The sequence below is a fragment of the Schistocerca gregaria genome, chromosome 6 (genome assembly GCF_023897955.1).
Source record: "Schistocerca gregaria isolate iqSchGreg1 chromosome 6, iqSchGreg1.2, whole genome shotgun sequence".
Taxonomy (NCBI): Eukaryota; Metazoa; Arthropoda; class Insecta; order Orthoptera; family Acrididae; genus Schistocerca; species Schistocerca gregaria.
The window spans coordinates 254,096,278-254,114,454 of record NC_064925.1 but is presented as its reverse complement, the minus strand read 5'-3'; the positions used below and the strand labels follow the sequence as shown (position 1 = coordinate 254,114,454).

Genomic DNA, 18,177 nt, shown 5'->3' with positions numbered 1-18,177 from the left:
TGCTTCCTCAGCATTTTCCCAATTTTGTTGTTAAATCATGATGGGTCTATTTCATCTTTAATCCACCTACTATGCAGTTAGGTCACTGGACTATCATTTACCTTCTGTTTAACATTTTCTTATAGTTCCTCCTCATCCACCTTAATGGAACTAAGTGATGTCAATTGACTATCTGTGAGATGTCAACAACTGCTTATCTGTTCTTTCTGTCAGAAACACTTTCTTAGCCTTCTTGGCTGATTTATTAACTTTTATAATCATAGTTGCTATAATGACATCATAATCAGTAATCTCTGTAGATTAGATTAGATTAGATTAGATTAATACTTGTTCCATAGATCATGAATACGACACTTCGTAATGATGTGGAACGTGTCAGGTTAATAAAAGATGTCTGTACAAGAAATTACATTACACAAAATATTGCATGACACTAATGATTAAGTTTTTTTTTTTTTTTTTTTTTTTTTTTTTTTTTTTTTTTTTTTTTTTTTTTTTTTACTTACTTTATATCTAAAAATTCAGCCAATGAGTAGAAGGAGTTGTCATCTAGAAATTCTTTTAATTTATTTTTAAATGTTAGTTGGCTATCTGTCAGGCTTTTGATGCTGTTTGGTAGGTGTCCAAAGACTTTTGTGGCAGCATAATTTACCCCTTTCTGTGCCAAAGTCAGATTTAACCCTGCATAGTGAAGATCATCCTTTCTCCTGGTGTTATAGGTATGCACACTGCTATTACTTTTGAATTGGGTTGGATTATTATCAACAAATTTCATAAGGGAATATATATACTGTGAGGTTACTGTGAGGATCCCTAGATCCTTAAATAGATGTCTGCAGGATGACCGTGGGTGGGCTCCAGCAATTATTCTGATTACACGTTTTTGTGCAATGAATACTTTTCTACTCAACGATGAATTACCCCAGAATATGATGCCATACGAAAGCAGTGAATGAAAGTAAGCATAGTAAGCTAATTTACTGAGATTCTTATCACCAAAGTTTGCAATAACCCTAATAGCATACGTAGCTGAACTCAGACGTTTCAGCAGACCATCAATGTGTTGCTTCCAGTTTAACCTCTCATCAATGGACACACCTAAAAATTTTGAAAATTCTACCTTAGCTACAGACTTCTGTTCAAATTCTATATTTATTACTGGAGTTTTGCCATTTACTGTACGGAACTGTATATACTGTGTTTTATCAAAATTTAAAGAGAGTCCGTTTGCTGAGAACCACTTAATAATTTTGTGAAAAACATCATTTACAATTACATCACTTAGTTCTTGGTTTTTGGATGTTATTACTATACTTGTATCATCAGCAAAAAGAACTAACTTTGCATCTTCATCAATGTGGAATGGTAAGTCATTAATGTATATCAAGAACAGTAAAGGACCTAAGACCGAACCCTGTGGGACCCCGTGCTTGATAGCACCCCAGTTTGAGGAATCAGCTGTTTTAACATTACACGAACCACTTATTTCAACTTTCTGCATTCTTCCAGTTAAGTATGAATTAAACCATTTGTGCACTGCCCCACTCAAACCATAATGATTTAGCTTATCTAAAAGAATTCCATGATTTACACAATCAAAGGCCTTTGAGAGATCACAAAAAATACCAATGGGTGATGTCCGGTTATTCAGAGCATTTAATATTTGATCAGTGAAAGCATATATAGCATTTTCTGTTGAAAAGCCTTTCTGAAAACCAAACTGACATTTTGTTAGTACTTTATTTTTACAAATATGGGAGGCTACTCTTGAATACATTACTTTCTCAAAAATTTTTGATAGAGCTGTCAGAAGAGAGATTGGGCGGTAGTTGTTGACATCCGACATATCCCCCTTTTTATGCAATGGTTTTACAATGGCATATTTCAGTCTATCAGGGAAAACACCCTGCTCCAAAGAGCTATTACATACGTGGCTGAGAATTCTACTTATCTGTGGGGAACAAGCTTTAAGTACTTTGCTGGAAATGCCATCAATTCCGTAAGAGCTTTTACTTTTCAGTGAGTTTATTATTTTACTGATTTCAGAGGGAGAGGTTGGTGGAATTACAGCTGTTTCAAACTGTGCAGGTATGGCCTCTTCTATTAATAGCCTTGCCTCTTCTAGTGAAGATCTAGATCCTATTTTCTCCACAACATTTAAAAAATGATTATTCAAAATATTTTCAATTTCTGATTGTTTGTTAGTGCACTTGTCATTCAATTTTATTGCACTAAAGTCTTCCTGTGCTCTTGGTTGCCCTGTTTCCCTTTCAATAATATTCCAAATTGCTTTAATTTTATTATCAGAGTTACTGATCTCAGACATGATACACATGCTTCTGGACTTTTTAATAACTTTTCTTAGTACCGCACAATAGTTTTTATAATATTGAACAATTTCGGGGTCAGTACTCCATCTTGCTGTTAGATACAGTTCTCTTTTGCGGTTGCAAGATATTCTTATTCCTTTAGTTAGCCAAGGTTTTTTATATGTTTTCTTGGAATTATGTTTAACTATTTTCTTGGGAAAACAATTTTCAAATACCCTTAAAAATGTATTGTGAAATACAGTGTGTCTACACTGATGTTATCAATCAAGTCCAGCCCATTTGTGGCCAAAAGGTCTAAGATAATTCCATCACATGTGGGCTGCCAAATTAGATGCTCAAGACTGTTTTCAGAAAAAGTGTTCAAAAAGTGCTTCACATGACCGTCTGTCTGTGGCTAGATAACCTCACTGTCACACTCAATTTCGACTTCATTAGAGACCATATTTTTGTCAATCACAGTGAACACTCCCCCTCCTATAGTGTCTAATCCAACTTTCCGGTATACATTCCATGACTCACTAAATATTCTGCTAATAATATTCTACTTTCAATTTCAGCCAGCTCTGTCTCAAGAATAATTCGAGTGTGAGGACTTTCCTGGAGGGCAGTAAATTCAAAACTTTGTCACAAGTACTTCAACAATTAACTGATAAAATTTTGACAATTGAATTGTCTTTATTCTGAAAATGGTCTGATTTCCTTTTCTGCATATAGACTGGCAAGTGTAGTACCCCAGACTACTGTCTAGCATTAAAAAAAAAAAAGCCATTCACCCTCCACAAATACTGTGCTACCAGAATAGCTGCCTCCATTGTGTAGTGCACCTCTGACCTGTCAGGGCGAGTCTCACCTGATAATATAGGTCTAGAAACCTGAAGTAAAGACTGTCACAGAGCAATGCCTTTGGTTGAGTTCCTCCACTCGGCTCCAAACCAAAGGACCCTGATCAACTACAGGAAAAATGCTGCAAATTGCAAATTCTGCTTGTATCCTGTACATGAGGCCAGCATTCTTCACCAACTCTTGTCAGCTGCCTATATGAACTGAACCACAGGACAGGCATCATCAGTGCTAACATGAGCCATAACTTGTAGACGACTGCATCCTGCACTCTTGATAGCCACAGACAAGGCTGCCTCCACATCTCGGATGAGGCCAAAGATGGTGGTGCTCAGCCTCATCCCAGCCCACTTCCATGATCATTTTTGTGAATTCTTAAACAGGAAACTGAGAAACTGATTTATTGCTTGATCATTAATTCATATTATGGCCTCCACACTCTCCTAACCTAATTCCAAGTGACTTTTGTGTGTGATTTTGAGGTGTTTACACCTCATCTGCCAACAAAAATACCAGAACTGTGAGCTCAGATCAACAGTGCTCTGCAGCAGATTATAGGGACATGCTGCACTGAACATAAAAGAACTTCATATCTGCAGAGTCAGTAGGAGGGACACATGCAGAACTTACAATATCTCAAAAAAGAACTTCATGTAACAATGTGTCAAATAATGCAGGTACAGTAAATCTGTGAAATCGCTTCAGTCATTCACAATAATCTTGTATTGTTATTCCTGGAGGACCCTGCCTTTGACAGTTGGAATTTTACAGTTTCATAGTGCCAGTCCTCTAACTTTATCCATGTGTTGGAAAGCCAGCAATACTAGCTGTCTACTCAGTTCATGTAGTAGTGCTACAGGCAGAATTAACTGATGTCCATACTTTAAATTTCTTTCCATGTTTGAGTGAATCAAAGAGTTTCTATATTTCTCTCAAGACTTGATATTGTTTTCCTTCTTTTGTGTGTTAAAATAAACTAAAATGTTAATAGTTGGTGGCTTTCTATGTTTTTTTTTCAGCAGCTTCTAGATCTATCAGGCTCTAGGATGTCATCAGGAACAGGAGCAGGTTGTGTCAAGATTGAGAACATATGCAGAAATCTGGATTGTGGAAACAGAGGGTCCTGTGTTGCTGATTTGACTGGATCACTGCCCATCTGTTTGTGTCAACCAGGATGGAGTGGAATAACATGTGTGAAGCCAACCCATCCATTCACCTTCCTGCCTCATAGCTATGTCAAGTTTGCACTTTCTTTTGAACCTAGTCACTTCAGTACTCTTGTGCAAATGAGATTTAGAACAAAAGAGACAAATGGGGAGCTCATTCACATAGCTGATCACCATTCACAAGAGTATGCAATACTGGAGGTTTGAACCTTTTACATATTTTATTTTTTAGTTTTAATATTTCCATATTTGTGAAAATACTAGTCTATCAAAAAATGCACTAATATTTCTTGTCTGTATTTAAGAGGAGTCTGTGTGGCGCTTCTGTTTATGGTGGTAGCATTTGAAGATACTAGACAATGATAAGGCAGTACTGTAGATTTTTGTGTTCCTCTGTCTAATATTGTTTCAGGAAATGTCAGAGGTAACATAAATAAAACAGAAGTAAATTTTGGAGAACCTGAATGTGTATGTTGGAATGACAGTTTTAAATTTCTAGAATATCTCCTCCATCCAGCTTTACTAATATCTATACCTAAAACATCAGATAATGTATTCATAAGTTATGTGTAGTATCTGTTTGTGAGAAACAAGATTTTAGAATCTGTGATATCATGATATCATGCAGAACTAGTAAAAGGCAAGGATAAATATCTTTTGAATGTTGTGTTGAAATATTCAGGTGACGCTATGCTCATTAGAGCTACTGGGAACAGACACTTTGGTAATTTCAATTATATACAAGCCACCAACAAGAATTTTCTTTATATTTCATGAGGCAGTTAAGAGAATTATTGGTAAATTATTAGAAGGTATTGTATGTGGGAATTCTAACGTTGATATTATATCAGATATAGCAAAACATCTATTTTTAGTTAGTCCCCACAATAGCATTCCCAACAAGAATACAAACTGATAACTTCATGCAGTCCAGCTGAATGTAATTAATTGGATATTGAACTCAAAATAAATATTTCATTAGGCTTAGGCAAGAAAAGAAAAGTCCAACAGAATCATAAATAATGGCACAGGCAAATTGTCAAAAAGATAGTGAAAGCATTTTCAAACACAGCAGTGTGAGGCATTATAATGGTGATTATAACATTCATTTTCCAATAAATGTGAATATATTTTGTTCATGTAGATAATGACCCACTACAGCATTTGAATAATTCAGGATGGTAGTTTTTGTGCCATTTTTTTCTGAACTCTGCGATTTAGTCAATTTTCCTCAAACTGGATACATGTTTTAAAAAATTAGTAGTTAAATATTTTTAAAATAATCAAGATAAAAGTATCAATATGAGGATTGAAAGGGAAAAAAGAAACTAATTCAATTAACATGAACAATAGTGAATAGTCTCAATTTTATTTACTAATTAGCTGAAAAAGATTAACTTTGCTTGGTCCTTTTATCCCATTTTTTTCTGAATTGGAAAAAAACTGCAAATAAACATCTCATTTAAGCAGCATCCAACTTTTTTTTAAAAAAAAGTAACAAACTATGTAGAGTCCAGGTGGGAAAGGATAGATTGCTACTCACTGTAAAGATGACACACTGAGTTGCAGACAGGCACAATGTAAAGACTATTGTTACACATGAACCTTTTGGCCAAAGCCTTTATCAGAAAAGAGAAACACACACTAATTCACACAAGCACACACACCTTACACACATGTAACTGCTCTCTTTGACTGTTCAGGACAGGCAAACTGCAATGCGTCAAATGAGAGCAACAATCCATAGTGGAGTGGGAAGGGGGAGGGTGTCCAACATGTGAAAGCACTATGTATCATTGCACAAGAAAGATGATTCTTTTAAATTGCCTTAACAACAATGTAACATTTCCCCTTGTGCTTTATTGATACTAACATTGTGTGGGCAAGACACTCACACTCAGCATTATATATGAGTATATTTGAAGTAATGTGGCTGAGTACTTTTCAGAATTTTGGTAACAATATTTATCCTATATATATTACATATATATAACTATATATTAAAATAAAGATTCCAAGACTTACGAAGTGGGAAAGTGCCGGTAGACAGGCACAATAAAATAACACACAAACACACACACAAAATTTCTAGCTTTCGCAACCAACGGTTGCTTCTTCAGGAAAGAGGGAACGAGAGGGAAAGACGAAAGGATGTGGGTTTTAAGGGAGAGGGTAAGGAGTCATTCCAATCCCGGAAATGGAAAGACTTACCTTAGGGGGAAAAAAGGATAGGTATATACTCGCGCGCGCGCGCGCACACACGCACACACACACACATATCCATCCATACATATACAGACACACTTTCCATGTGGAAGTTTCTTTCTATTTTATTTATATATTAAAATATATAGCCTGTGCCCATCTCAAAATAAATCAGAGTATTGTGTAAAAATTTGAAGTAAATAGGTTAAGAACTTCTTGAGATATTTGGTAATAATGTTTCCCCTTTGTGTACTACGTACTTATTTATGTGCCATATACACTACTGGCCATTAAAATTGCTACACCACGAAGATGACATGCTATAGATGTGAAATTTAACCAACAGGAGGAAGATGCTGTGATATGCAAATGATTAGCTTTTCAGAGCATTCACACAAGGTTGACACCGGTGGCGACACCTACAATGTGCTGACATGAGAAAAGTTTCCAATTGATTACTCATATACGAAGAGCAGTTGATCGGCATTGCCTGGTGAAATGTTGTTGTGGTGCCTCGTGTAAGGAGGACAAATATGGACCATCACATTTCAGACTTTGGTAAAGGTCAGATTCTAGCCTATCGCGATTGTGGTTTATTGTACCATAACATTGCTGCTTGCATTGGTCAAGATCCAATGACTGTTAGCAGAATATGGATTCGGTGGGGTCAGGAGGGTAATACGGAATGCTGTGCTGGATCCCAACGGCCTTGTATCACTAGCAGTTGAAATGACAGGCATCTTATCCGCATGGCTGTAATGGATTGTGCAGCCACATATCGATCCCTGAGTCAACAGATAGGGACGTTTGCAAGACAACAACCATCTGTACGAACAGTTTGACGACGTTTGCAGTAGCATGGACTATCATCTCAGAGACTGTGGCTTTGGTTACCCTTGATGCTGCATCACAGACAGGAGTTCCTGCGATGGTGTACTCAATGACGAACCTGGGTGCACAAATGGCAAAACGCCATTTTTTCGGATGAATCCAGGTTCTGTTTACAGCATCATGATGGTCACATCCATGTTTGACAACATCGCAGTGAACGCAAATTGGAAGCGTGTATTCGTCATTGCCATACTGGCATATCACCCGGCGTGATGGTATGGGGTGCCATTGGTTACACGTCTAGGTCACCTCTTGTTTGCATTGACAGCGCTTTGAACAGCGGACGTTACATTTCAGATGGGTTATGACCTGTGGCTCTACCCTTCATTCGATCCCTACAAAACCCTACATTTCAGCGGAATAATGCACGACCGCATGTTGCATGTCCTGTATGGGCCTTTCTGGATACAGAAAATGTTTGACTGCTGCTCTGGCCAGCACATTCTCCAGATCTCTAACCAATTGAAAAACGTCCAGTTAATGGTGGTCGAGCAACTGGCTTGTCACAATACACATCTCTACTATTGATGAACTGTGGTATCATGTTGAAGCTGTACCTGTACACGCCATCCAAGCTCTGTTTGACTCAATGCCCAGATGTATCAAGGCCGTTATTACGGCCGGAGGTGGTTGTTCTGTGTCCTGATTTCTCAGGATCTATCCACCCAAATTACGTGAAAATGTAATCTCGTGTCAGTTCTAGTATAATATATTTGTCCAATGAATACCCATTTATCATCTGCATTTCTTCTTGGTGTGGCAATTTTAATGGCCAGTAGTGTACATTAAAAAGTCTGTAGCAGAGATGCCAAGTCACAGATAGACACAACAATAAGACTGTGACAATATAATTTGACCAACAAGACACACACACACACACACACACACACACACACACACACACACACACACACACACAAAATATGGCACTCTCTCTTCCATAAATCATCTACCTTGCCATTGGTGAGGTAGCTTGCATGCCTCAGTGATACCGAAAGACATACTGCAGGTTCAACCACAGCCCCACAGCCTAGGGGTATCTGTTGGGAGGCCAGACAAACAGTGTGGTTCCTGAAGAGGGACAGCATCCTTCTCAGTAGTTTCTAGGGTAACAGTCTGGATGATTGACTGATCTGGCCTTGTAACATCAATCAAAACAGACTTGCTATGCTGGTACTATGAGCAGCTAAAACGATGGAAACTACAGCTATAATTTTTATTAAGGGTATGCAGCTCTAGTGTATGGTTAAATGATGATGGTGTCCTCATTGGTAAAATATTCTGGAGTAAAATAGCCCCCTTTGGATCTTCAGCTAGGGTCTACTCAGGAGGATGTCATCTTCAGGAGAAAGAAAACTGGCATTCTATGGATTGGAGTATGGAATGTTAAATCCCTTAATTGCACAGGTAGATTAGAAAATTTAAAAAGGGAAATGGATAAGTTGGAGTTAGATGTAGTGGGAACCAGGTGAGTACAGGGTTATAAATGCAAATTCAAATAAAGGGAATGCAAGAGTAAGTTTAATAATGAATAAGAAAATAAGAATACAGTTATGCTACTATGAACACCATAGCGAACACATTACCATAGTCAAGATTGATACTAAGCTATACCTATCATGGTAATATCAGCTTATGTACCAGCTAGCTCCACAGATGAATAGACTGAAGGAAAGTCTGACAAAATAAAATAAATTCTTCAGATAGTTAAGGAGATGAAATTTTATTTGTTATGGTGGACTGGAATTCAATAGTAGGTAACGGAGGAGCAGGAAAAATAGTAGGTGAATATGTACCAGGGGATAGGAATGAAATGGGAACCCGCATGCTAGAATTTTACAGAGCATAATTTAATAATTGCTAAATTTGGATTAAGAATCATGATAGGAGGTTGTATATGTGGAAGAGGCCTGGAGACAGCAGAAGGTTCCAGGCTGATTACACAAGGGTTGGAACTTAAATAGTGGCAACTGTTTATTCACAATTGATACAAAAAAGTTACATGTTTGCAGCTGCTATTGTCCTTCAAAGTGGTCACCAGTGTTGTGTATAACCCATTGCCAGCGATGTGGAAGGTGTAGTATACCGTCAGCAGAGCCTGTTCTGTTGATGGTGTGAATGGAGTGGTCTACTGCCTGTCGAATCTCTGGAACAGTTCTGAAGTGAATATCACAAAGAGGTTCCTTCATTTTCGGAATCAAATCAAAGTCACAACAACTTAAGTCCAGGGATTATGTTGGATGGTACAATACTTCCCAAGCCCATCATCCAAACAGGGCAGCCACAGCTTCAGCTGTATGCGCATGTGCATTGTCATGCAAAATGATGGGTGGGTTGCACAGAAAATGTCACTGCTTCTTTTTCAAATCTGGATGCAGGCGATGCTCCAAAAATAAACAGTAATTCTGTGCATTGACGGTCTGAAGTGGAGGAATGTAATGTATTAGGATAACACCATCACAGCCGTACACCATTACGTTAGACAACTCGCTCACAAGTAACTGTTTTTCCCTCGATTGTGTGCACACTGGTGATATGGGTTGGGTGAGTCCATTTGCTCAGAGGGAAGGTGCTATCAGTGACAATAGTAGCTTCCATTGCATAGTGTCTCCACAGCAGTGTTGTCACTATTTAAGTTCCAACCTACGTATAGTGATTACACAACGATTTTGGAACCACATTTTAAATTGTAAGATATTTACAGAGCAAGTAGGAACTCTGTACACAATTTACTGGCTATAAACTGTATATTAAAACTAAACAAATTGCAAGAAAGGTATAAATTAAGGAGATGAGACCTGGACAAACTGAAAGAACCAGAGGTTTTGATACTTTCAGAGGGAGCACTATGTAATAGTTGAGTAGAACAGTGGAAAGGAGCAGAGGATTAAATAGATGAAAAGACAATGCCTTGTAGAAATGCTTGGATAACACAGGAGAAAATATTGTCATGTAAAAGAAGGTGTAATTCGATGAATGATGAGCACCTCACTTAACGAAAGTTTATTCAGCAGTTGCACATACAAGAGCATGGAGCAAACTGCCTCCGGCCAGAACACATATATTATATATACATCTACAGAACATTCCAGTACAGTAATTCTTGACATTTGTGGATTCTTATAGAATGTATTCAAACCAAATATAGAAATTAAAATTGTACAGTCCAGGTGAGTTTCAAACTCACGACCCTCCATGCAACAATTTAGTATCATAACCACTACACCACGGTGCTACTCAGCTTCTTTTGCGACACTGCTCCCTCCTTAAGTGAACAGCATCTCAGTGTTACGTTCTCCTAGTCTGGGAACAAGTCATCGTTCCAGAATACTCCAATTCCCGATGACTGATGTTCGCCCTGGTGGTGATCTTCTTAGAACTTCTTTTGCCGCTACACTCTTTGTCACTTCTCTGCTTGTTGCCTGTCACTGGAGCTTCGAATTTACCCTGGGTGGCAGGATCCTTGTAGAGCTTCATTCAAAGGATGTGGACCGTATCTCTGCTCTTTCGATGTCTTGTGTCAGGGTCAAAATCTTCAACTTCATAAGTAACATCAGACAACTGTCTTACAACCTTATAAGGTCCAAAGTAGCGCTTGAGGAGTTTCTCAGAGAGACCAACCTTCCAAACAGGAGTGATGATCCAGGTGAGGTCACCAGGCTGGTAGACTACAGGGTGGTGGCTCATGTCATACCTTCGGCGATTGTTTTCTTGAGCCTGCAGTGTGCGGAGTCGAGCCAACTGCCGAGCTTCCTCAGCTCTGGTTAACACCTGCCTGATGCAGTCATCGTCCACATCATCAGGATGTAATGGAAACACAGTGTCCATGAATATAGTCGCCTCCTGCCCATCCACCAGCAAAAATGGCATAAATCCTGCGGTGTCTTGTTTGGCGGTGTTGAAGGCAAATGTCACTTATCCCAGTTGTTCTGCTCAACATTGATGAACATTAATAACATGACAGCCAAGGTCTTATTAAGGCATTCAGTAAGCTCATTAGCTTGTGGATGGTAGACAGTTGTTATGTGATGAGTAATCTTGCACCAACAGTTTATCTCTGTCACAAGATTCAATTGAAAAACTTTCCCTCAATCCATAATTAACAACCTTGGGGCACTGTGTTTTGATACAATGTCTTCCACAGTGAATATGGATACCTCAGATGCTTTGGCTGTTTTCACGGCTTTTGTAATGGTATAGCATGTCAGATAATCAGCGCAAACAATAATCCATCTATTGCCACTAGCAGATGTTGGAAATCATCCAAGGAGGTCAATCCCAACACACTGGAAAGGCGTTTCGACTGGTGGAATTGGTATGAGTCAGCCAGTTGGCATCTGAAGAACTGCCTTTCTCCTCTGGCACTCTCAACAGTGTGACACATAGTGATGGACACCCCTAAATAAACGTGGCCAGAAAAATCTCTTGCGGATGCTATTGTTTGTCTTAATAAATCATAAATGTCTGGCCTCAGGTGTGGCATGGAATATCTGTAGAACATCTAAGCGCGTGTGTTTAGGAATCACTATTAGCAGCCTCTTTCCAAATGGATCAAAGTTTTTCTTGCAAAATAATCAGTTAACTACCTTAAATTGTCCTTTCACATCCTCTGACCAATTTAAGGCAAGCATAATTTGAGATATCTTGGTGTCCTTCTTCTGCTCAGCAAAGAGATCCTGGAGTGCAGTGAGACAGTCACTTTCTTCATCAAAGTCTTGATGGTCTTGCACAGGTTTTCTTGAGAGACAGTCGGCATCTTGGTGTTTTCTTCCATTTTTGTACACTGTGGTAATGTCATGCTCTTGAAGACGTAGTGCCCACCTGGTGAGTCATCCTGTTGGATCTTTAAGACATGTCAACCAGCAAAGTGAAAGGTGGTCTGTAACAATTGTGAATGGTCTTCCATAGAGATACTGTCGAAATTTGCACATGTCCCAGATCACAGCAAGACATTCTCTTTCTGTAGCTGAGTAATTTCTCTCAGTTTTTGTAAGTGTCCTAGAAGCATAGGATATAACCTACTCTTTTCCATCTGAAATTTGCACCAGAACAGCACTGATCCCATACCCACTGGCATCTGTGTGTAGTTCTGTAGGTGCTCTCTCATCATACATACCAAGTACATGGTCAGTCATCAAAGCTTTTTCTGGTGCATTACACAAACCAAATGGCATTACCTTAAAATCATAAAGGCCCTCAGGGGTGATGAATGCAGTTTTCTCATGATGAGCTTCATCTACTTCAATCTGCCAGTGTCCCAAGTACAGGGTGTTTCAAAAATGACCGGTATATTTGAAACAGCAATACAAACTAAATGAGCAGCGATAGAAATAAAACGTTTGTTGCAATATGCTTGGGACAACAGTACATTTTCAGACAGACAAACTTTCGAAATTACAGTAGTTACAATTGTCAACAACAGATGGCGCTGCGGTCTGGGAAACTCTATATTACGATATTTTCCACATATCCACCATGCGTAGCAATAATGTGGCGTAGTCTCTGAATGAAATTACCCAAAACCTTTGACAACGTGTCTGGCGGAATGACTTCACATGCAGATGAGATGTACTGCTTCAGCTGTTCAATTGTTTCTGGATTCTGGTGGTACACCTGATCTTTCAAGTGTCCCCATAGAGAGAAGTCACAGGGATTCATGTCTGGCGAATAGGGAGGCCAATCCACGCCGCCTCCTGTATGTTTCAGATAGCCCAAAGCAATCACACGATCATCGAAATATTCATTCAGGAAATTAAACACGTCGGCCATGCGATGTGGCCGGGCACCATCTTGCATAAACCACGAGGTGTTCGCAGTGTCGTCTAAGGCAGTTTGTACTGCCACAAATTCACGAAGAATGTCCAGGTAACATGATGCAGTAATCATTTCGGATCTGAAAAATGGGCCAATGATTCCTTTGGAAGAAATGGCGTCCCAGACCAGTACTTTTTGAGGATATAGGGAGGATGGGACTGCAACATGGGGCTTTTCGGTTCCCCATATGCGCCAGTTCTGTTTACTGACAAAGCCGTCCAGGTAAAAATAAGCTTCGTCAGTAAACCAAATGCTGCCCACATGCATATCGCCGTCATCAATCCTGTGCACTATATCGTTAGCGAATGTCTCTCATGCAGCAATGGTAGCGGCGCTGAGGGGTTGCCGCGTTTGAATTTTGTATGGATAGAGGTGTAAACTCTGGTGCATGAGACGATACGTGGAGGTTGGTGTCATTTGGACCGCAGCTGCAACACAGCGAACGGAAACCCAAGGCCACTGTTGGATCACCTGCTGCACTAGCTGCGCGTTGCCCTCTGTGGTTGCCGTACGTGGTCGCCCTACCTTTCCAGCACGTTCATCCATCATGTTCCCAGTCCGTTGAAATTTTTCAAACAGATCCTTTATTGTATCTCTTTTCGGTCCTTTGGTTACATTAAACCTCCGTTGAAAACTTCGTCTTGTTGCAACAACACTGTGTTCTAGGCGGTGGAATTCCAACACCAGAAAAATCCTCTGTTCTAAGGAATAAACCATGTTGTCCATAGCACACTTGCACGTTGTGAACAGCACACGCTTACAGCACAAAGACGACGTACAGAATGGCGCACCCACAGACTGCGTTGTCTTCTATATCTTTCACATCACTTGCAGCGCCATCTGTTGTTGAAAATTGTAACTACTGTAATTTCGAAAGTTTGTCCGCCTGAAATTGTACTGTTGTCCCAAGTATATCGCAACAAACGGTGTATTTCTATCGTTGCTCACTTAGTTTTTATTGCCGTTTCGAATATACCGGTCATTTTTGAAACACCCTGTACACGTCCATGGTTGAGAAAAACTGAGCCCCCCTTCAGACAATGTAGTGTATCATCAATTTGTGGAATACTGTAAATGCCCTTTTTAGCTATCGTATTAAGCTTCCTGTAATCAACACAAAAGCGCCAACTGCCATCCTTCTTCCTGACAAGGACCACTGGTGATGACAATGGGCTCTGCAAAGGCTGAATGATGTCATACTTCATCATTTTCTCTACCTCGTCGTGAATTATTTGACATTCTGTTGCTGACACACAGTATGCTCTCTGGCGTATTAGTTGATGGTCTCCAGTGCTAATATGGTGCTTCACTGTCAATTTGTCTAATTCGCTCTTCATCTGTGGAGTTAAGCATTCAGAGAACTCTTGGAGAATGGCAAGTAGCTTCTTCTGTTGTTTCTTAGTGAGGTCTGGTGATAGTCGAGCTAGAAGATCTTGTCTTGTAGTGGTAGCACTAATTTTGCCCACAGAGTTGGCATGGGAGGTTTCTATGACCCTCAGCTGTTCTTCAATTAATGACTCAGTGTTTGCTAGGCACATGCGTCTTGGAAGGATCTGCGGTTCCCAACGACAGTTAACTATCCATAATTCACCAAATCTGTTCTTAAATGAGACGACAGAGTCTGGGATGACCAAGTTATTCTTCAGTGGTACGCTTCTCTTACATTCCACTACAAGATCCATGGGCTGATGCATGGCATGACACGTGACAGTTACCTTGCTAGTGCTGATTGCAGGAATGATCATTCATACGGCAGACATAGTCTCCACATACTCGGATGTGCATCTTCCTGTCCACAGTATCTCATCTCGTCTAGCAAAATCTTTGAGCGACCACAATCTATAATTGCCTGAGAAGCTTCCAAAAAGTCCCATCCGAGAATGATGTTGTGATTACACTCTTGCAAGACAATGAATTCTAAGGGCTGTGTCTGGCCACTTATACCGACATTAATGGTACATCTTCCTGTAGATTTTACATATTTCCCATTAGCCACCTTCAGCAGAGATGTTTTGCTGTCAACGAATATGGTTCTCTGCAACTGGCGACAATACTTCTCCTAAATGACTGAATATGATGCTCCAGAGTCCACAAGCGCTTGGGCTGGTTGGCCATCCATAAGGATATTGATGTAGTTTCCTATGATTTTTGTAGTGATCGACCATGGAGGATTTTTCTCTTTGGCAACCTCACCTCCAAGGAAGGTTGCACCCTTTAACTTTCCAGGTTATGGCAGCTGGGTGATTGGCTAGAGCTTCTAAATGGCAATGGAGGCCTTGATCACCATGTTGGGGAATGTCCTCTCCATGGCTAGCTTGCGGCAATGGTGACCTACGTCGTCCTGCACCCAAATCTTGTTCATCTTCGTCATCCCGGAACAGGCATTGGCTAAGATCAATCTGCTGTCTTCTGGTGCGGGTATGTGCAACTGCTACGGTCGCAGGTTCGAATCCTGCCTCAGGCATGGATGTGTGTGATGTCCTTAGATTAGTCAGGTTTAAGTAGTTCTAAGTTCTAGGGGACTGATAACCACAGCAGTTGAGTCCCATAGTGCTCAGAGCCATTTGAACCATTTTTTTGGTGCGGGTATCATAAGATATTCACTGCCTTTCTCAACGATAGTGCACCACATGTCCTGGTCATCCACAGTGGAAACATACTGGTTGGTTATCCTGGGCCCTCCAGACGTCATTCTTCCTTGGTGCCCAAACAGGTTCCTCATGTGGCATTGTAGGAATGTAACACTGCCTGGGTCTTGACTTTTTCACCATTTTAAAGGGAAATGAAGGACGAGAGATTGGGTTCAATGTCTGTTCCACTTCCTCCCTTATGACCTCTTGAAGTGTCTCGGTTTTTGCTCGCCATGCAATCCAAGTGCTTTCTGAACTTCCTCTCTCACTATCTGATGAAGGGCACTTGTGAAATCAGTTGCTTTCCCCATCACAGACATCACTAAGATGTTTGGAAGCTGTTCAAACTTCTTGCGTGTAATTCTTTTTTGATGCATTGTCTCAATTTACTGGCTCCATTTTATGAAGTCGTCTGCTCTCAAAACCTCCTTCAGGAGTAGGGCTTGATACATGTCCTCAGCAACACCCTTCATGAGATATGCAGCCTTATCTTCCTCCTTCATTCTAGGATCCACTATTTTATACGGTTCCAAGACATCTTGAATGTAGGTTACTGTAGTTTCTCCTGGATGCTGTGCCCTGCTCTTTAATTTATCTTCAAACTTGCACTTACGTTGTTGTGTGTCACCGAAATACTTGCGCAGTTCCACCTGTAATACTTCCCAACTTGTGAACTTCTCCTTGTTGTTCTCATACCATTGCTTGGCAGTGTGCCTTCCAAATAGTAAAATACATTAGCCAAACACACAGTGTCATCCCATTTGTTAAATTTGGCTACAAGCTCATATAACTTCACCCACTTGTTTTGGACCTTGGCCATCATCACCAGAGAACCCAGAAGGATGTCTTATGTGGTGGAACACAGTTGCTGTCATTGTAACATCCCCTTCTCCTTCTGTGTCTGGTAGATTGTGATCTGTTGAATATGACTCGAACTCGGGTTTTTTGTCACATAAACGGCAGCTCTATTGCGGCTTAATGGGAGTCACTGTGTTGTTTATAATAAGAGCTATCACAAGTTCCAATAACCGGTGCCTCCACCAGAATAATGTCATGTAAAAGGCGGTGTAATTAGATAATGACGAACACTAACTTCACTTAACAAAGGTTTATTCAGCACTTGCACATACAAGAGTGCAGAGTGAACTACCTCCTGCCAGAACATATGCAGTATATATATATAGCTACAGAACATACCAGTACATTGATTCTTGACATTTGTGAATACTTCTAGAATGTACTTGAACCAAATATAGAAATTAAAATTGTACAGTCCAGGTGAGTTTTGAACTCACGACCCTCCATGCAACATTTTGGTATCATAATCATTATCATTACACCATTGTGCTACTCAGCTTCTTTTGTGACAATATAACAAATGCAGCAAATGAAGCCTGCAAAAGGAAATACAAACATCTAAAAAATGAGATTGACAGAAAGTATCAAATGGTTAAATAGGAATGGCTAGAGAACACATGTAAGGATTTAGAAGCATATTTCATTATGGGAAAGATAGATACTGCCTACAAGGAAATCAAAAAGACATTAGGAGAAAAGAGAAGCAGCTGTATGAATAGCAAGAGCTCAGATGAAAACCTGCCCTGAGTGAGGAAGGGAAAACTGAAAGGTGGAAGGAGTATATAGAGGGTCTACATCTACATCTACATCCGTACTCCGCAAGCCACCTGACGGTGTGTGGCGGAGGGTACCCTGAGTACCTCTATCGGTTCTCCCTTCTATTCCAGTCTCGTATTGTACGTGGAAAGAAGGATTGTCGGTATGCTTCTGTGTGGGCTCTAATCTCTCTGATTTTATCCTCATGGTCTCTTCGCGAGATATACGTAGGAGGGAGCAATATACTGCTTGACTCTTCGGTGAAGGTATGTTCTCGAAACTTCAACAAAAGCTCGTACCGAGCTACTGAGCGTCTCTCCTGCAGAGTCTTCCACTGGAGTTTATCTATCATCTCCGTAACGCTTTCGCAATTACTAAATGATCCTGTAACGAAGCGCGCTGCTCTCCGTTGGATCTTCTCTATCTCTTCTATCAACCCTACCTGGTGCGGATCCCACACTGCTGAGCAGTATTCAAGCATTGGGCGAACAAGCGTACTGTAACCTACTTCCTTTGTTGTCGGATTGCATTTCCTTACGATTCTTCCAATGAATCTCAGTCTGGCATCTGCTTTACCGACGATCAACTTTATATGATCATTCCATTTTAAATCACTCCTAATGCGTACTCCCAGATAATTTATGGAATTAACTGCTTCCAGTTGCTGACCTGCTATTTTGTAGCTAA

At 40.1% G+C, this 18,177-nt stretch overlaps 1 protein-coding gene across 1 annotated transcript in view; it reads left to right on the top strand.

Moving 5' to 3' along the window:
- LOC126278818 (neural-cadherin-like) overlaps positions 1–18,177 on the top strand; it is a 157,233-nt gene that overhangs the window by 79,544 nt on the left and 59,512 nt on the right. The window contains exon 14 of the mRNA XM_049979092.1: positions 4,190–4,537. Coding sequence (XP_049835049.1) covers positions 4,190–4,537 — 348 coding nt within the window. The remainder of the gene's footprint in view (positions 1–4,189; positions 4,538–18,177) is intronic.